The 20,004-nt window shown below is 38.8% G+C and overlaps 1 protein-coding gene across 1 annotated transcript; it reads left to right on the forward strand.

The window, feature by feature from the left end:
* Nucleotides 1–9,228: 9,228 nt before the first annotated feature.
* Nucleotides 9,229–16,276, forward strand: ddx23 (DEAD (Asp-Glu-Ala-Asp) box polypeptide 23). Its single transcript, XM_083895331.1, has 17 exons — nucleotides 9,229–9,301; nucleotides 10,279–10,427; nucleotides 10,532–10,651; nucleotides 10,893–10,986; nucleotides 11,066–11,131; nucleotides 11,230–11,368; nucleotides 11,461–11,594; nucleotides 11,783–11,895; nucleotides 11,979–12,122; nucleotides 12,268–12,493; nucleotides 12,606–12,751; nucleotides 12,869–13,046; nucleotides 13,372–13,614; nucleotides 13,707–13,858; nucleotides 13,951–14,059; nucleotides 14,725–14,899; nucleotides 15,641–16,276. The coding sequence occupies exons 2-17, from the start codon at nucleotides 10,279–10,281 to the stop codon at nucleotides 15,862–15,864; spliced, it is 2,412 nt and encodes an 803-aa protein (XP_083751457.1). The 5' UTR covers nucleotides 9,229–9,301; the 3' UTR covers nucleotides 15,865–16,276.
* Nucleotides 16,277–20,004: the final 3,728 nt, after the last annotated feature.

Consider the following 20,004-nt stretch of genomic DNA (forward strand, 5'->3'; position numbering starts at 1 on the left):
AGATAGATAGATAGATAGATAGATAGATAGATAGATAGATAGATAGATAGATAGATAGATAGATAGATAGATAGATAGATAGATAGATAGATAGATAGATAGATAGATAGATAGATAGAAAGAAAGGTAGGTAGGTAGGTAGCAAGAAATAAAGAAAGATAGATAGGTATGTAGCAAGAAAGGTAGATAAGTAGGTGGGTAGCAAGAAATAAAGAAAGGTAGATGGGTAGGTAGCAAGAAAGAACGGTAGGTAGTTAGGTAGCAAGAAAGAAAGAAAGGTAGGTAGGTAGCAAGAAATAAAGAAAGATAGATAGGTATGTAGCAAGAAATAAAGAAAGATAGATAGGTAGGTAGCAAGAAAGAAAGGTAGGTAGCAAGAAAGAAAGAAAGGTAGGTAGGTAGGTAGCAAGAAAGAAGGGTAGGTAGATAGGTAGCAAGAAATAAAGAAAGGTAGATAGATAGGTAGGTAGGTAGGTAGGTAGGTAGGTAGGTAGGTAGGTAGGTAGGTAGGTAGGTAGGTAGGTAGGTAGGTAGGTAGGTAGGTAGGTAGGTAGGTAGGTAACAAGAAAGAAAGAAAGAAAGAAAGAAAGAAAGAAAGAAAGAAAGAAAGAAAGAAAGAAAGAAAGAAAGAAAGGTAGGTAGCAAGAAAGAAAGGTAGGTAGGTAGGTAGCAAGAAAGAAAAAAAGGTAGATAGGTAGGTCGGTAGGTAGGTCGGTAGGTAGGTAGGTAGGTAGGTAGGTAGGTTGAAAGAAAGAAAGGTAGGTAGTTAGGTAGCCAGAAAGAAAGGTAGATAGGTAGGTAGGTAGCAAGAAATAAAGAACGGTAGATGGGTAGGTAGGTAAGAAGAAAGAAAGGTAGGTCGCAAGAAAGGTAGGTAGGTAGCAAGAAAGAAAGAAAGAAAGGTAGGTAGGTAGGTAGGTAGCAAGAAATAAAGAACGATAGATAGGTATGTAAAAAGAAAGGTAGATAAGTAGGTGGGTAGCAAGAAATAAAGAAACGTAGATAGGTAGGTAGCAAGAAAGAACGGTAGGTAGTTAGGTAGCAAGAAAGAAAGAAAGGTAGGTAGGTAGGTAGGTAGGTAGGTAGGTAGGTAGGTAGGTAGGTAGGTAGGTAGGTAGGTAGGTAGGTAGGTAGGTAGGTAGGTAGGTAGCAAGAAATAAAGAAAGATAGATAGGTATGTAGCAAGAAATAAAGAAAGATAGATAGGTAGGTAGCAAGAAAGAAAGGTAGGTAGCAAGAAAGAAAGAAAGGTAGGTAGGTAGGTAGCAAGAAAGAAGGGTAGGTAGTTGGGTGGCAAGAAAGAAAGAAAGAAAGGTAGATAGGTAGGTAGGTAGCAAGAAAGAAAGAAAGAAAGGTAGATAGGTAGCAAGAAATAAAGAAAGGTAGATAGATAGGTAGGTAGGTAGGTAGGTAGCAAGAAAGAAAGAAAGAAAGGTAGGTAGCAAGAAAGAAAGGTAGGTAGGTAGGTAGCAAGAAAGAAAAAAAGGTAGATAGGTAGGTCGGTAGGTAGGTCGGTAGGTAGGTAGGTAGGTAGGTAGGTAGGTAGGTAGGTAGGTAGGTAGGTAGGTAGGTAGGTAGGTAGGTAGGTAGGTAGGTAGGTAGAAAGAAAGGTAGGTAGTTAGGTAGCAAGAAAGAAAGGTAGATAGGTAGGTAGGTAGCAAGAAATAAAGAACGGTAGATGGGTAGGTAGGTAAGAAGAAAGAAAGGTAGGTCGCAAGAAAGGTAGGTAGGTAGCAAGAAAGAAAGAAAGGTAGGTAGTTAGGTAGCAAGAAAGAAAGGTAGATAGGTAGGTAGGTAGGTAGCAAGAAATAAAGAACGGTAGGTGGGTAGGTAGGTAAGAAGAAAGAAAGGTAGGTCGCAAGAAAGGTAGGTAGGTAGCAAGAAATAAAGAAAGGTAGATAGGTAAGTAGGTAAGAAGAAAGAAAGGAAGGTAGGTAGCAAGAAAGAAAGGTAGATAGGTAGGTAGCAAGAAAGAAAGAGAGGTAGGCAGGTAGTAGGGTAGCAAGAAAGAAAGAACGAAGGGTAGGTAGGTAGGTAGCAAGAAAGAAAGAAAGGTAGGTAGGTAGGTAGGTAGGTAGGTAGGTAGGTAGGTAGGTAGGTAGGTAGGTAGGTAGGTAGGTAGGTAGGTAGGTAGGTAGGTAGGTAGGTAGGTAGGTAGGTAGGTAGCAAGAAATAAAGAAAGATAGATAGGTATGTAGCAAGAAATAAAGAAAGATAGATAGGTAGGTAGCAAGAAAGAAAGGTAGGTAGCAAGAAAGAAAGAAAGGTAGGTAGGTAGGTAGCAAGAAAGAAGGGTAGGTAGTTGGGTGGCCACTGGAGAGAAGTGGTCACAGTGCGGCGGGGCTCATTACCACAAGCACATGTCGTCTGCCAGACACTTCAGTCCAGTCCAGACACACGTAAAAACATGTATGTGATGCAGCGTCTACATATTCATACGACCAAGCCATCACAACTCTCAACCATCGTGGCAGCAGCAGCAGCAGCAGTGGCAGCAGACATTAGGCTCCGCAAAGCTGCTGTATGCTGCCTGGTTACTGATGAGCTAGACTGACGTACTGTAGGTTACATTCCCACACACACAAACTTGTTTTTCTATCTCGGTGAGGAAAGCTTTTTTACATTCCCTAACCCCTTACCCTTAATCGTCGCAACTAGATGCCTAGATGTCCCAAGAAGTTAGTACTTTTTCCTGATCCCCACAAGGATAGAAAAAACACGTATACACACACAAACTTGTTTTTCTATCTCCATGAGGAAACCTAATAGACATAATGCATTCCATAGCCCCTTATCCTAACCTTAACCTCACAACTAAATGCCTAATCCTAACCCTTACCTTAAACTTAAACATGAGTCTAACCCTAACACGAGGTCTTAACCCTGAAAAAGCCCTTTAACATTCAAGGTCAAAACGACCCAGGTTTGTAAAAAAAAAAGGAAGGTCCTATAGAGGGAAGAAAAACAAGCACACACACACACACTGAGCTCTGCCTCAGCTGCTGTGACAGCGTCATAACTCCTGTCTCTGGATAGAAAATGGGGTTGTATGTCAGCGGCTCAGCTGGGTGATGAGTCGAGGAAAGAATGTCATATGGTCGTCTGTGTCTCTGTGAGGTTCACTCCAGAGGAGCAGTGCCATGTCAGTCACTATACTGCTCTGGACATGGACACATGAACTGAGCCGAGGGGGGAAAATAAAGTAAATAATAATAATAAAAAAACATTAATTACATAAAGAAAATAGACCAAACGGACCCCAAACACAAGACACACGTTTTAGGGCTCCCGAATATGGATGAAAATGGATCAAATACAGAAACAATACACACTTTGGCTGATTCCTCTCAACATGTTGTCATGTGTTAGGGCCCTGAGGGAGTGTTTGTTAGTATACAGCAGCATCGAAGGGGCAGGTGGTAGAAGCATTTATCCAATCACACTGCTCAACGACCAGATGTCAGAATTTTAACTTTTTCCACCAGAATTCTGAGATTAAAGTCAGAATTCTGACTTTTTTTCTCCAGAATTCTGAGATTAAAGCCATAACTTTTTTTTCTGCAGAATTACAAGATTTAAGACAGAATTCTGACTTTTCCCTCCCAAAATTCTGAAATTATAGTCAGAATTCTGACTTTTTTTCTCCATAATTCTGAGATTAAAGCCAGAATTCAGATTTTTTCCCCTTGAAAAATGTATATGAGACTAACCCTCTTCCATACTTTAAACAGCCTGTTCATAATTCTACATATAAACTTTTAGTGCATGCTCCATTTATCTGTCATTCCTCCTCTGAGTAAAGGACCAGACCAACAGCAGCCACTGGCACACGAGAAGAATAGAAGCCAAATTTCTCTGCCTGCAGCAGAGTTATCAGCAGTGACGTTTGTTTCTTTCAGTCCGTCAGTGTGTGATGTGACAGGCTGGAAACTCTCAGCCTGTGTGCGCTTTGAGCTACGACTCAGTCAGGCACACAATCATCACCAGACAGCAAACCACAGCCTTTCTATAGCCGTGAGCTATAGAAAGGACTGAGGACTGACTCGCATTAATATTAATGTTAAGCTGTATTAGCATATTGTGCATAATATGATGAGAATAAAGTGTAATAGTCAATAAATAGACAGTGAGGCGTTATTCAAATCACATTTACAGATGCAAATCTGGTATTTAACTATCGTGCTGCTGTGCCACTACAATCCCATTGCCTCTTTTCGAGTCTCTTTTTAAACACTGTATTTGCAGTGATGTGTAATGATGTGTGAAGTGTTGTATGAATGTGTGTCAGTGTGTGCTGTGTATACTAAGCAGACTCTGCTCTTCATATTGCAGTGAGGTGAGCCAGGTTCACACACCGCTGGTGCTCAGCTCATGTCTGCTGGAAGATAAGACTCCGACTGTATGTTCCCCCTGCCAGAGGTCAAGGATCTTTCAATTGTCTGTGCACCATGATCACCTGCACCACCATCTACATCCACTTCATGCCCACGTTGGCCCATGTCGGCACACCCTGAGGGAATGTCAAGAGCGAGGGCTCTTCCAGCGGTTTAATTAGACAAGTCTGCCTGACATGTGGAAATATGGAGGGAGGGGAGCTGCACAGAGGGATGGGGGGGGGGGGGGGGGGGGGGGGCAACTTCACTTGCTCACAGACCATTTTAGAATAAATTTTAAAACTTGAATGATTATTTTCAAAACTGTATTTAAAAAGTTTAAATATATATATATATATTGTTAACAGCATCAACGTTAACGCATAACACGTTTCCATGACGACTGACCGGAAAAAGACGAGCGTGACGTCATGTTTACGTGCCGCGGCACCGGAGTCCAGGCACCGTTTACCAGTTAGCTCCATTAGCTGCCCTAGCGCTGTTAGCGTGCCTACAGTGAAACTGGAGCTGGAGTCTGTTTATTAAACGAAAACAGCAACGCTACAAATAACCAGCGTACCTGTGTACTGCGTATGTGTGCCTCTGTTTTTAAAGTTTAGCGTTACTTTTGAGACTCTTTTTAACAATCGGGAGTCACGTAAACATGACGTCATGCGCGTCTTTTTCCGGTCAGTCGTCATGGAAACATGTCATGCGTTAACGATGATGCCCAGCACTAATACAGTACATATATATATATATATATATAAAAAATGTCCTTTATATAGTAAAGTATGTTTACATGCACAGTTTAATCAAGCTAAGGCCATAGTCGGACTAAGACAAGCAATCGGACAACTTACCGAGTGATTATAGGAGAGAAAATGTATTTATTAGCCTTGTACGTCTGACTCCGCCTCCGTAGGTGGCGCCGTATCTCTCTGTAAGCTAGTGCATATTTAATCAGAACGTCACAGGAAAAACAAACAGTGAGCGGCGAGATGGACTGAGCTGTGGTTCTGTATCTGTTCCGTACCTGCTGTACAAATTAATCGTGATACAAATTAGATGGAGGAGGGAGTGGGAGACGTGGGAGGAGATTGTGCAGAGCGCCAAGTTTGACTAATCGTATACATTCAGGAGTAATCAGACTATGAATCGTATTATCCAGGTGCGTTAGTCCAATTAAGACTGGTTAGTTGGACAAAAATCTGACTTTTAACATGCATGTAAACGCAGTGTCAAATGAGTTCAGCTACACATGACTCGTCGTAAAGATTCAAGGTAATAGAGCCTTCTACGTTTGGTCATGAGTCACCTTTAAAAACTCACTTTTTTTAAAACTTGCCTTGATTGATTTTATTGTTTCTTTTCAGTGTTTGTGCTTTTGTGCTACAACTTGCCTTTGAAAAGTGCTATGTAAATAAAGATAATATTATCATTATTAGCAACAGTCATAGCTGTGCCATCCAATGCAGACTCTCTAACCAAAGTTATATCTTAAACTCAAAAGTGTCTCGGCTGTAAGAATTGAACCTAAAACACTTTATTTGTCAACCTTCTAAAATGGATCCTTGTTCTTGCACAAAGCCCCACTGTAATCAATAGTCAGTTGTTATCGATGTGAATTAGGTAATAGCTGACATTACACAGCGTTGGCAGGAAGCAGTTCAGCTGACCTGAACAGAAATCCTGTAGAAAGGCAGTTTTTGGTGGTTTGAAAAAAAACAGCTGAATTGTAGCAAACTTTAATTCCCTCTCTTAGTTGTTTCTGTCCTCAAAGACAAATCAAGTGAAGCTATACTGCGCATTGAAACAACAACAGTTGATCAAAACAAAACAAGACAAGAAAACAGGACAATGCAGAACTAACGCATTTGAATCAGGATTTTAAGTGAGATTAAAGACTTAAAGACTTTAAATCAAACAGAAAACATGTTTCTTCTGTCTTTTAAGCTCACATAGAGTGGTCCTGTTGCACATATATGTTAGTTATGGAGGTCTACTTACATACATTAACTTGTTTTTATGGTCAAAAACCTCCTAGTTGCTGTAAATGAGCCGATGGAAATCTCTCCTTACTGACGCTGTCCTCAGCCGCGGGGGTTTCAGACTGAAATTGTGATTGGCCAATACCCGGAAGTGACATAATCAGCACACCAGCTCTCAGAAGCACAGCTCCCCCCTCTGGAACGGTGGATGCACTGCTACTCATTATCAAAAGATTGTTTTAACAATGTTTAAAAATAGCTTCTTCACGACTCCCCGCCGCAGTCCCTTTTATGACTTTGACCCAGAGTCAAAAGACTTTAGTTGGAACTTCCAGTCTAGGTCCACTTTAATACTTTTTTGTACACGAACCTCACCTAAAAACAAACGACAAAATAGTTGAATAGCAGACAAATAACCTCTGAGCAGAATAATCAACTGTGTGTTTTATCTCTTATAGTTTCTTGTCACTGTCAGCCTACTGCATCATCTCTGTAAGAACACCAACATGAAAATCATATCATGATAAGTTTGTTTTTAAGATTCTTATTTTATTAAATGACTAAATCACTCACCGGAGTCAGCTGTTGACAGACGACTGTCTCCTAATGACAAGAAATGATGACAAATGACAATGATGACAATGACAAAAATTGGAAAAAAACAGTGTGATTTTGCAAAATGTGAGACATTAGACACTACAAAACGTGATGCATAATGTAAAACACGGTTTCTGAAAAGATGTGTTGCACTTATTATTATTAAAATTCAAGATTATTTATTGTAATTGTCGTTGCTGAAACAATTAACTGATGATTAATCGATTAAATTAATCGTCAACTATTTTGATCATCGATTAATCCTTTTGAGGATGAATAAAACAAGATTTCTGATCGTTTCAGCTGCTTAAATGTGAATATTTTCTTTGTTTCTTTGCTCCACATAACAAAGAAATCATTAAAAAACTGAATCATTTTGGTTTGCGGACAAAACAAGACGTTCGAGAACATCATTTCCAGGTTTGACAAACACTGATCAAAGTTTTTGAACATTTTATGGACCAAGCGGTTAATCGAGAAAATAATAGACAGATTAATCGATTGCGAAAATAATCGTTAGTTGCAGCTCTAATTGTCGTACATAGATAGCAACATGGATGAGGCAGAAAATAGAAAATTCTCCATTCAACCAATTAAACACATATGATATCATATGTGTTATGGGTTTAGAAATGAAAAACATTCAAAGGCCTTTTCCTTTGTTTGGTTCATTATATGTTGTGTGACTGTGATTAGTTGACCACAGCTGGGGATAATTAGCTGAGTTAACCAGTGAGAGAAACCCAGCTGAGGCCGATTAACCTGCCTGACGTACAGTAAGAGGTCCCTGATTCCTTCTTCACTTTGGCTCTGTTGTTGCCAAAGAGAAACTATCTCTGAGGGTTGTTAGTTGTCACTTTTGATAGACCTTTAGAGCTGTTTTTCTGTTTTCAAAGGCTTTTTTTTGTCACTTTCCTTGAGTAATACACCTACCATTTAGTGTTTTTGAAAGGAAACGTAACATATATAATTAGTTTGTCCAGGTCAGTTCAGTACATGTAATTCAATCTTTGACTTTTATCTCTCCAGCTCCTTATTGTTGTTTCTTTCACCCTCCACTTTCTTCCACCGTCGTATATTATGAATGTATTTTTTATACCATCAACTTTGATCTGCTTCTCCTGAAACTGCTTCAACTTCAAAAGCCCTCCATAAATCTCTCATGGATAAAAAGGCAGTTCCGGAATATGAACGAGCATCCCCGAGAGCCTGGACTGTAGTCAAGCATGGCAGCGTGCTCGACTACTGCAAACGCCTTTCATCTGTTTTGCAGGAGCATGCATACGTGCAGACACCAGAGGATTTTTACAAAGAAAACATTGTTTGGCGTCTGCACAGACCGCACTTCTTGAATGTTAATACGCTTCAAAGGTTGTATGTTTTTAAGCGGCAGTGAAACAGTGTGTGGTCAATAATTAACTTTTAATCAGGTAATCATCAGACTAACACACAGAGACACACTGGATGATATTGAGTCAAGGTTTGTCTTTCAGTCATGACAGTAGAAATGATCGCACTAAATGGACTTAGTCTGACCAACTTGATACTTTTATTCATTGTTTTATATACATGTTCTTATCTTTTTTGTGTGATAAATATTAAAACCCCTATTCCACCTTTCATCTTTTCTTAAATCTTCCAGGCCTCAGCTCCTTCTACTAATATAAATTCTGAGAGGCTGTACACTGAGAGTTGTATTGCTGCCCTCTATAGGACACAATAAGGAATTACTCCTTATGAGGTGGGCATATAAAATATGAAAAACACTCTCACTCATCTTCTACAGCTTTATCCTCCACATGAGGGTATATGATATCACCAGAGAAGGCTGTACATACTTTAACTGTTTTGTCATTATAGAAATAATGTATAATTTATGTTTATGTCACGTCAACTTTGCAATAATATAATACTGTAAATAAATCGGTAAAATTTGTATTTGTGTGTTTATTCTGCAAAGGATTAACTCACCTAAGGTGAATATTGGTGTTTTCAAGAATGGAGTTTTTTGTCTTTTACTTAAGTTAGGGGTGTTTAAAGTAACATTTAACTTCTAACTCGTGCCCTGTGCCCAACGTTAGACTCGTACTAGTAACTTAGTCGGGCATTTAGGTGTCCGTGTGCTAAACAACGGAGGTCCTGAGAGCAAACAGCCATATTGCAGGGAAATGTAGTTTGAAATCCACTTCCTCCCGATCATTTCCACACTAACTGCAACTCTAAGTACTACAATCCCGGCAGCGCCTTGGTTGGTTGAGCTCGTGTCGTCTGCGGCGCATTTGCAGCGTCTTGTTGAAGCGTAGCCGAATCGTTGAGAGTTTGTTGACAATTCGACAAACGGTAAGTTTGATTGTTGCAAACCACGTTTGAACGCGTTATTTTTTAATGACGTGTGTATATCTGATCCAAGACAGTGATTGAATGTTGTTGGTTTTAAGCTGTTTCTTGAAAATGATTAGCCTTTGTTGGTAAGTTGTTAGCTAACGTGAGTAGCTAGCTTGCACACACTGTTCACTGATTTCATTCTGCAGCTAATGTATTTTGTCACTTCAATAATGGCGCGCGAATTTGTAAGTATTCCCGAAAGACTAGCACGAACCCCACATCGGTTATTTGTGAAATTGGGCCATAAAAGCGGATAAATAATGTAAGGACTAAAACAGACATGGAGTGTAAGGGTATTATGTGTTGTCAGAATTGCGTAGTACAATATTCAGCTTGAAACTGAAGGTAAGTGATTATAAACTGCATAAAATAGTTATTATCGTGCACATATTTAAGTTGTATAAAACTATTTTGCTTTTACAACATGGTGTATACCAGGGCTGCATATTATTCACTTGCAAATATGAACTCTGAATTGTATAAGTGCAATATTCAAATTGAAAGACATTGCAAGTATTTAAAAAATATATGCGTAACGATTAATTATTTCAGTACTGAATAAATTCACCAGGCCAGAACGATTTTCAGCCCATTAATATGTAGCTAATAACGTTTATGTGCTGACAGGCAGAAGTCAGTTCATAATGATTTTGCCTTTTTCTAAGCGAAAGTGATGACTGAGGTGCAAAAAAATTATTATTTTTATGAATTGTGAAATCACAACCGTAATATTTGTTAAATTAGTAATAAGACGTGCACCTCAACACACACACCTAATTGTATCTTAATGCATAAATTGTGGTGACTTTCATCTGTAGTCTTAATTTAATTAGACTTTAATTTGAATTTGAAAAACTCTTTTAAATTGTGCCATAGCAGCAGAACTGTGGTGTTTTGGTAAATGATGTTAAGAGGAACATTTGTGTTTGCAGATGGCTGCCGACACAGAAAAGAAGGATGCAGAACCCTCGGTGCCAAAAGACAGAGAACGGAGACGCAGCCGTTCACGAGATCGTAAAGTCTCACCTTTACGAAAACGCGAAAGGACTCGCGAAAGGAATCGCTCCAAATCTCCAGAACGGTAACTAAAAAACACTTCGCTTCTAACAAACTTCACATTTTTTATATTTAAAATTTCATAGTCCTAAGTCTCCTGTTTGTTGGGTCTTTGTTTCATAATTACAGAGACCGTCGCATGAAAGACAAGGAGAGAGACAAAGATCGAGACCGAGATAAGGACAGAGAGAGGGGCCGTAAGGACAGAGATGCTCATCGACGTGATAAGGATCGTAGCAAGAGGTCCAGGTATGTGAATGTTTAGATGCACAGGTTTGTAGTGGAAGTGGAATTCAGACTACATGTAATAACAGAATTTTAACGATGAAGAAGTTCTTTGCTGTCATTTTCAAACTGCTTTAGGTAATGATGTTTTTACCCTCGGACCACTGGAGACTCAATCTATAAATATCATTCACATCAACATCCTGGTTGTAATAATAACAACAGGGAAAATGTTTAACATACTCTCCATCTTTCTCTTTTAAAGGAGTCTTTCCCCTAAATCGAAGGAAGCAAAGCTAAAGAGAGAGAGGGATATAAAAACAGAAGAGGAGGAAGATGAAAAGAAGAAGAAAGACAAGGTTTGAATTTGCTTTGACTGAATCTTTCACCGTGTCATTTCAGGTCCGAGATTGTTGAAACTGTGTTGCTTCTGTTTAGGCCCAGCCCCTCTCATTGGAGGAGCTTCTGGCCAAAAAAAAGGCTGAAGAGGAAGCTGAGGCAAAGGTGACACGTCCGCTGAGGAGAACATTTTGTTTTCATTTTAAATCTGTGATTATGTTTTTCCTCACTTACATTTTTACTTTTTTTTTTCTTCTTTTCAGCCCAAGTTTCTGTCCAAAGAAGAGCGAGAAGCTGAGGCATTGAAAAGGAGGGCACAACAAACAGAGGAGAGAAGGAGGTTGTTGGAAGACGAAAGGAAAAAGAGAAGAATGTTCCAGGACATGGGGAGAAAAATGCTGGGTGTGTATCAGCGTCTACTCTGTTCTGTTCTTCAGTTTATTATACACAGTGACATGTTAATAGTAAATACCACTGTAACATGTCTGTTGCAGAGGACCCACAGGAAAGGGAGAGACGTGAGCGGAGAGAGCGAATGGAGCGAGAGAACAATGGGAATGAAGACGATGAAGGAAGGCTAAAGCTCAGAGAGGAGAAAGACAAAGGCAAAGAGCTTCAGGCCATCAAGGTCAGTCCTCCAAGATAATAGTTATTTTTGGCACTTTAAAATGAAATGTGTAACTGATCTGTTAATCTTTTTATTTGACCCCTACAGTTAAATTATATATATTATATATAGTTAAAATATGTGAAGCAAAAACTGCATTTGTCTTTCCTTTGGATCTTTGTATTACGTGAATTTTCTAATCTTTATAGGAGCGTTACCTGGGTGGGCTCAAGAAACGTCGGCGAACTCGTCACCTGAATGACAGAAAGTTTGTGTTTGAGTGGGATGCTTCTGAAGACACGTCAGTGGACTACAATCCAATGTGAGTCAGCAAAGTCACCATTGTGGCAGGCTTTGGTTTGCTAGGATGTGCACTAGTCTCAAACAATATGATATGTCCCCTAGCTACAAAGAAAAGCATCACGTGCAGCTGTATGGGCGAGGCTTCATCGCTGGCATCGACTTGAAGCAGCAGAAAAGAGAGCAGTCGCGTTTCTATGGAGACCTGATGGAGAAAAGGCGCACACTGGAAGAGAAGGAGCAGGAAGAGTGAGTAAATCATCAGCGAGATTATGGGCCCGAAAGTGTGCATTTAATAAAATGTCAGTAGTAAAATGTGTCATCTGACTCAACAACTTCACCCGCTGATTCACCTCTACCTCCCCAAACTATCCAATCTTTCTACTCCTCTCAGGACGAGACTGAAGAAGATGCGTAAAAAGGAGGCCAAACAGCGTTGGGACGACAGACACTGGTCCCAGAAGAAACTGGACGAGATGACGGACAGAGACTGGCGAATCTTCAGAGAGGACTACAGCATCACAACGAAGGGAGGAAAAATCCCCAATCCCATCAGGAACTGGAAGGAGTACGCACTGCCCGAACATATTCTGGAGGTCATCGACAAATGTGGCTACAAGGTCAGATCACAGAGTCACAATGGTGTTTTTTAGTATTACAAAAAAAACACTCCGAATGACTTTGGTCAAGGTAACATCATTTGCTAATAGTTAATTTTCTCTCTAAACCCAGGATCCAACACCTATTCAGAGGCAGGCCATTCCCATTGGCTTACAGAACCGTGACATCATCGGTGTGGCTGAGACTGGCAGTGGTAAAACTGCCGCTTTCCTCATTCCACTGCTTGTCTGGATTACTACTCTGCCAAAAATAGACAGGTAAAATCATGACGTACTAACTACCAATTTTATTACACTCCAATTTCACTTCTATTTATTAATTCTTTATGTCTTCTTCCTGATGTAACAACCTATTTTATTCCCCTGTCGCTGCAGGATTGAAGACTCGGACCAGGGTCCTTATGCTGTGATCCTGGCTCCCACTCGTGAGTTGGCGCAGCAGATTGAAGAGGAGACTCTTAAGTTTGGTAAACCTCTCGGCATCCGTACAGTGGCTGTGATTGGAGGAATCTCCAGAGAGGACCAGGGCTTCCGTCTCAGGATGGGATGCGAGGTGAAACAATTCAGCAATTACAATTGAGAAAAGCCACTAAAACAGTAACTACTTAATTTAACCACGGGAATACAGTTGGCGCCTAGTGACCACAAAATGCTGTGAAAAACTGTAAAACAAAAGTCTCAGTTTGAAGTACCTTAATTGTACTATATTCTCCATACTTTTAAATGTGCAAACCAGTTTCAGATGTAGCCTATGGCTATTATTTATTCTGCTTGCATACTCATGCTTAGCATTATGGGAATTGTAGTTCCAAAGTATACCTAATCTCAAAGAGAAATAAAAAAAAAATATATCATTGCTCATTTTCCTCATCCGACAGATTGTCATCGCGACCCCCGGTCGTTTGATAGACGTGCTGGAGAACAGATATCTGGTGCTGGGCCGCTGCACCTACGTGGTACTTGATGAGGCCGATCGTATGATTGACATGGGCTTCGAGCCAGATGTCCAAAAGATTCTCGAGTACATCCCGGTGACCAATCAGAAACCCGACACAGACGAAGCAGAGGACCCTGAGAAGATGACAATGAACTTTGAATCAGGAAAACATAAATACAGACAAGTATGTTTATCTGTCTGTGTTTTTTTGCAAAGATCTTGATTCTTCTGTTACCACTTTAGTTTTTTTTTTAACTGTGCATTTTCACCTTGCAGACGGTCATGTTCACAGCTACGATGCCTCCAGCTGTGGAGAGACTGGCCAGGAGCTACTTAAGACGTCCTGCGGTGGTGTACATCGGGTCTGCTGGCAAACCTCACGAGAGAGTCGAACAGAAGGTCCTGCTTATGTCAGAGGGAGAGAAGAGGTGAGGCAAACTGTAAACTCTTACTACTCTCTATTTATATCTGATAAAAACGACAAACTGAGTGTTTCTGGGCTTTTTTTTGTGTGATGCAGGAAGAAGCTCCTGGAAGTGTTGTCCCATGGCTTCGAGCCTCCTATTATTATCTTTGTCAACCAGAAGAAGGGTTGCGATGTGCTGGCCAAGTCTCTGGAGAAGATGGGGGTAAGTAACAAGGCCTGGACCACAGGGTTTTTCTGATTTTAGTGAAATGTACACTGCCGTTCAAAAGTTTGGGGTCACCTATACAATTTGTTTTCTATTAACTGACACTTTTATTAATCAAAAGAGTTACAAAATGAATAGAAAATATAGTCGTTGACAAGATTAGAAATAATGATTTTATTCAAAATAATCATTTTGCCCTTCTGTCAAAGAACCAGCAAAACTGTTTTCAGCTGTGCTAACATCATTGCACAAGGGTTTTCTAATCATCCAATAGCCTTCTAACGTGATTAGCAAACACAATGTACCATTAGAACACTGGAAATGGGCCTCTATACACCTATGTGCATATTCCATTAAAAACCAGACGTTTGCAGTTAGAATAGTCGTTTACCACATTAACAATGTATAGAGTGTATTTCTGATTCATTTCATGTTATATTCATTGAAAAAAAGAGACCCCAAACTTTTGAAACGTAGTGAACCTCAGTTATGATTGATCTACACTCTAAGCTAAACTCAACATGTTGGTGTTCCTCTTATTCCTGTGTAATGTGTTGAATTTTTATCCAGACATGGAAACACTGTCCTCCACATTCAGTAAAATGGATTAAACGTGTTAAACCGATGCTTTAACCTGGACTGTCTCTTCCACATTGTCACAGTACAATGCCTGCACACTGCACGGTGGCAAAGGCCAGGAGCAGAGAGAGTTTGCTCTCTCCAATCTCAAGGCTGGATCCAAAGATATTCTGGTGGCCACAGACGTTGCTGGTCGAGGTATCGATATCCAGGACGTCTCCATGGTCCTCAACTATGACATGGCTAAGAACATTGAAGGTAAGAGTTGTTGTTTGTCATTGTTGTTTTTGGTTTGAAACTACAAAAAAAAAATACATACAGTGAGTGCAGCAAATTACAAATACATGAATGTGCATCTGTATGAACTGATCAGTGACCTATTCTAATGTTATGACATTGTTTAATAGAGCTGCAGTGCTGCTAATATCTTAATTGTGTTGCTTCTAACTGATGAAAAAGCCTCTCACGACACTCGATATGTTTGCGATACTAGTTTAGGATACAAGTTAAAAACGATTTGGCTGAAACACTGAAAACATGGAATGACAACATGGATGTGTCTGAAATGTTGTTTAAGTTTAATATTATTGACACAATTGTGTCTTTATAGTAACGATCTCTAAAATGTTCACGTTAAGCGGTGGAGGGAAAACCGAGCATGAAACTTTCTCGAAACTAATATTAGACAATTAAAAACTGTTCTTTTTCCTCTTACTGTGCCAAAGTAAACACTTTAACAGATAGGTACTGCCTTATTTTTGTCATAAAAAGAAAAAGCACAGGATTCTCCAGTCTTTTATGAAGTATTTCTACATTTCTTTCTGTCTACATTGATCAAAATATTGTTTTCCATGGAATTTCATCAACTTTAATTGTCCCAGAATAAAAACTCTATTACCTGTCATTGTATCTAAACACAAATCAAAATGTCCTCTAATGGAGAGATGCAAAACCTCTACTATTTAATGAGCGCTCCCCTTGTCTCTCCTCGTCTCCCAGACTACATCCATCGTATCGGTCGTACGGGTCGTGCGGGTAAGAGCGGTGTGGCCATGACGTTCCTCACCAAAGAGGACTCGGCCGTGTTCTACGACCTGAAGCAGGCCATCCTGGAAAGCCCGGTCTCCACCTGCCCTCCGGAGCTGACCAACCACCCGGACGCTCAACACAAACCTGGAACCATCCTGACCAAGAAGCGACGCGAGGAGACCATATTTGCCTGATTTTCAGACTCTCTTTGTCCTCCCCGTTGTCATATCCACACACAATCTGTCTTTTCTCTGTTCTACATCATAGATTTTGAAGTGATTTGTGCTGGAGTTATTCCTCACCTTATTTCCCATTCGGACGGAAACAAACACATCAGGTGCCACAGAATTGAGTGAAATAAATGGTGTAAGTAAATACGTCATGGTCAGTTTTCATCCTGTCTGTAAATGTGAGTATGTTTACTCATTTCCGAGACTTGGATCACTTAGCAGGACATTGACCGTCTGCACTGTAAAATGGCTGCTCTCTGTTATGTGTGATTAATACCAGCTGGACACGTGTAGTAAGTGCTAAAGTTTTGATCATGTTTTGGTTTTTTTTGGAAACCATTACAACATTTGAGACCAATGCCAGTGCTTTTACTTCAAATTCTTCAGATGTACTAATTGCAGTTTGTTGTTTTAAATACATTTGTATGAAGTGAATATAACGCATTTCTGTGACATTAGTTTTTTTTGTGCATGTCCTGAAATTCAAACCGCTTTTTTCTAATTTTAAAATTTGAAGAATTTTCCTCAATATATGATATATAAATATTATTAGTGCCACATCACAGGAAACAAATACAAATATACAACAATAGAATCAAAATCCATTAAGAAGGCTGATAACTGCAGGACTAAATGATAATTTTAACCTGTTTGTTCAGCACCTGGAAAGATTCTCTCGGCATTCTCTGGTGTTTTTTTTTTTTCCAGGATGCGGTGCAAGCGAAAGTGACCCGCGCCAGCAGATAAACGCAAAAGTAAGAACAGAACAGCACAGATTAGGGCTGAATGATTTTGAATAAATATGTAACTGCCGTTTATTATGACAGGAATTGCGATACCATTCGCGTAATCGGAAAGAAAACGGACTTTTATTTTATTCACCATTAAACCAATTATTCACCATTTTCATTCCAAAAACATGTATAAAACGCTTACTGTGTGGTATCTGTGCAGATCTGTGAGAGACAAAGAGGTTCTCTTCAGTCTGTAGAGTAAGACATGTATAGATCGAAACAATAATTCATCCTAAAATGATATTTTGACACACATTTTGTTGTGATTGTATTGCAGTTTAGATAAAATTTTGATGAATTGTTCAGCCCTAGAACAGATCCGATAAAACGTGTTCATAAAAGTGGGTTAAAAATGCGTGGTTTATAGATCTTTTTACAGGTACAGGGACACATTTGGGGAAAATATAATCCTAATCTCCTGGGAACGAATGGTTAATGAAACACAAGAATGACACAAACAGTTAAAAGTACATAAAATGTCATGTTTATTTTTTCCTCTTTTTTTTTCCTTTGGAAGTCATATTTTTCCTCAGCATTGTAAATCTGTTTTCAAATAGAAAGCATTCTATACAGCATCAGGCAGGAAATGTTGTACTTTTTACACATTTTGCTGTCTCTTGTGTTTTAAATAGGAGGGAAGAGGCGTGTCGGGTCACGCTAGCACGCTGTGGTCATCTGGTGGATACATCTTTATATTTAGTGCAGTTATTGCATTACAAAGCAACCATCCCTAAAACAAAGTAGTGCAAATTTTTTTTCCTTTTTTTTTCTTTTCTTCTGACATAAAAGAGGAAGTCTAGATGGTCTAAGGCGTTCAAAGTTTTTTTTTTTTTTTTCGCAATGTTTCGGCTTAGTATTGCATACAGAATAAGACAGAGGAAATTAAATGATAACCTTTGTAAAAATTGTGCTTCATAAATTGAAAAACTTCCAACTGCTTCATCAGTTGCTAAATTGGTCCGCTTTGAAAAAAACTCTGCCAAAATATAATGAAATAAGTGGTGACGTGAGACATGCAGGGCTTTAAGAATTCACTCCATCCCTTTTTCTTTTTAAATTAAAAAAACAAATCATAGGCCTGATCTGGGCCAAATATCTAAATCTAAGTTACACCAAAAGCATGTCCACCCAAATATCACGTAAAAATGTTCTCCAATATCTTGTGGCTAAATCAACGTGTGTGTTCAGATTCTTAGTAATAACAGTGCTGTGTTAGGTGTTGTGAGGAGTGAGTAGCCCCGAAGACAAGACTATCACCACGAGACGACGAGGAGAATCAGAATCGATGCATTACTAAAATACTTAACCGTAAAAAGAAACAATCAGATTTCATGCAACACTTGCATAGATTTTTTTTCTTTTCATTTTTTTTTTCTCAAATCATGCTGATTTTTTATTTTTTTTTCTGAATTTTTCCTCTTCAAAAATATACAGAACACTAGATCGCAATACCTGTGAGACGTGGAAGCAGTAAAACCCCTAAAGCAGACCGCGACCCTGTGTGTGTGCGCGTTTGTGTGTGTGTGAACTTAACGTCCAACTATATATATATATATATATATAAATATATATACATGCATATATATACATATATGTATATATATATATATATATATATATATATATATATACATATATATATATATATACATATATATATATATATATATATATATATATATATATATATATATATATACACACTACTCACGAAAGTTAGGGATATTTGACCAGATTATCTTGATGAAAAGTTACATGCTACATTCTAGCATGATTGCAGGGCGTTTTAGTAGAATGATGCAATGGTCATTTCTTTATCTCAAACGGCAGTACCACAACAAAAACATCTCAATGTCTCAATAACTTGATCAGTTTTAAAGTGTTGTCTTGGTTTCATGATGTCAACATTTCAATTTGAACCACTACATCGGACAGTTGTGATTTTTGCAGTTAATTGCCTCGTTAGCGTGTTAGCATGTTAGCATCGATAAGTACTTTTTTTTTTTTCTTTTTTTTTTTTATTATCGATAAATACTGAAACATTGAACAATTGGACGTGTGCATTCAAAAGATTAGAGAAGGTTAACTTAAGTTCATCCCTAACATTTTGTGAGTAGTGTTTATATAGATATATTTATATATGTGTGTGTGTGTGTGTTATCGGCTCATGGGCTAAAAATGGCGCAGGAACAGAACGATGTTGTGCCACGGTCGGTGCTAGGAGTCTTCCAGGAGCATGACACCTTCTTTTCACATGAGGTTGAGCGAGAGATGAAGTGTGCGAGACTCAACACCTGAGGATCTGCCTTAGTTTAAACAGACAAACAAACATAACTGCAGTACACAAAATGAAAGACAAAAGAGGGGGGGGGGGTTTAGGTGGTAGGAAATGTGGATGCTACAATCAGTAACGTGCTACAATCCAATTTACGGTTGGGTCAGAGACACCGGGGTGGTGCGAACAAAGGCATGCGAGCTTACAGTACATTCTCAGAAGCCTGGATCTGACGAGCAGCCGCGGCTGCGTGTGCTTGAAATAGAAATAGAATATCAATGATGTGGATGTAAACGAGCAGTTTGAAAGACAACATTCCCTTTCTCAGTTGTGTTAACATTCTTTGTGTTTGTGTGTGTGTGTGTACATTTTCAGAGTGATTGTGCGACAGCAAAGACACATGAATGTACTGCAGCTTCACACTGTCTTCTCTACAGAATGACAAACTGCGTGCACTGTAAAAAAAAAAAAAAGTTGAGAAAACTCAAAATTTCAAGTCAACTTGCTGCAATCAATTTTTGAGTTTACAGCCTCAAAATAGTTTTTTTTTTTTAAAGTTTAATCAACTAATATTATTTTGTTAGACAAACTTGTAAGTTAGAGTTGTATCAACTCAAAATTCTGTTTTCAAACAGTTTGGCTAACTAATCTTGTTCAGATAATGTAAACAATGTATTCAAAAATTAAATTTTGAATTTTGAGTTGGCACAACATTAACTTAAAAGTTTGTCTAACAAAATAATACTAGTTGATTGAACTTTTAAAAAAAAATTTCATTTTTCTTTTTTACTGTGTGTGTGTGTGCATGCACTGTAAAAAAAGTTGAGAAAACTCAAATTTTCAAGGCAACTTTCCGTATATTACAGCCCAACAAAAGATCTCAAGTTTTTTTTTTTTTTTTTAAAGTTCTGTATTAACTAATATTATTTTCTAACTTGTAAGTTAGAGTTGTGCCAAATCAAAATTCTGTTTTTAAACAGTTTGTTCAGATAATTTAAAAATTGCATTTTGAGTTGGCACAACTCTAATTTACAA

Source organism: Microchirus variegatus, assembly GCF_963457635.1.
Source record: "Microchirus variegatus genome assembly, chromosome: 9".
Lineage (NCBI taxonomy): Eukaryota > Metazoa > Chordata > Actinopteri > Pleuronectiformes > Soleidae > Microchirus > Microchirus variegatus.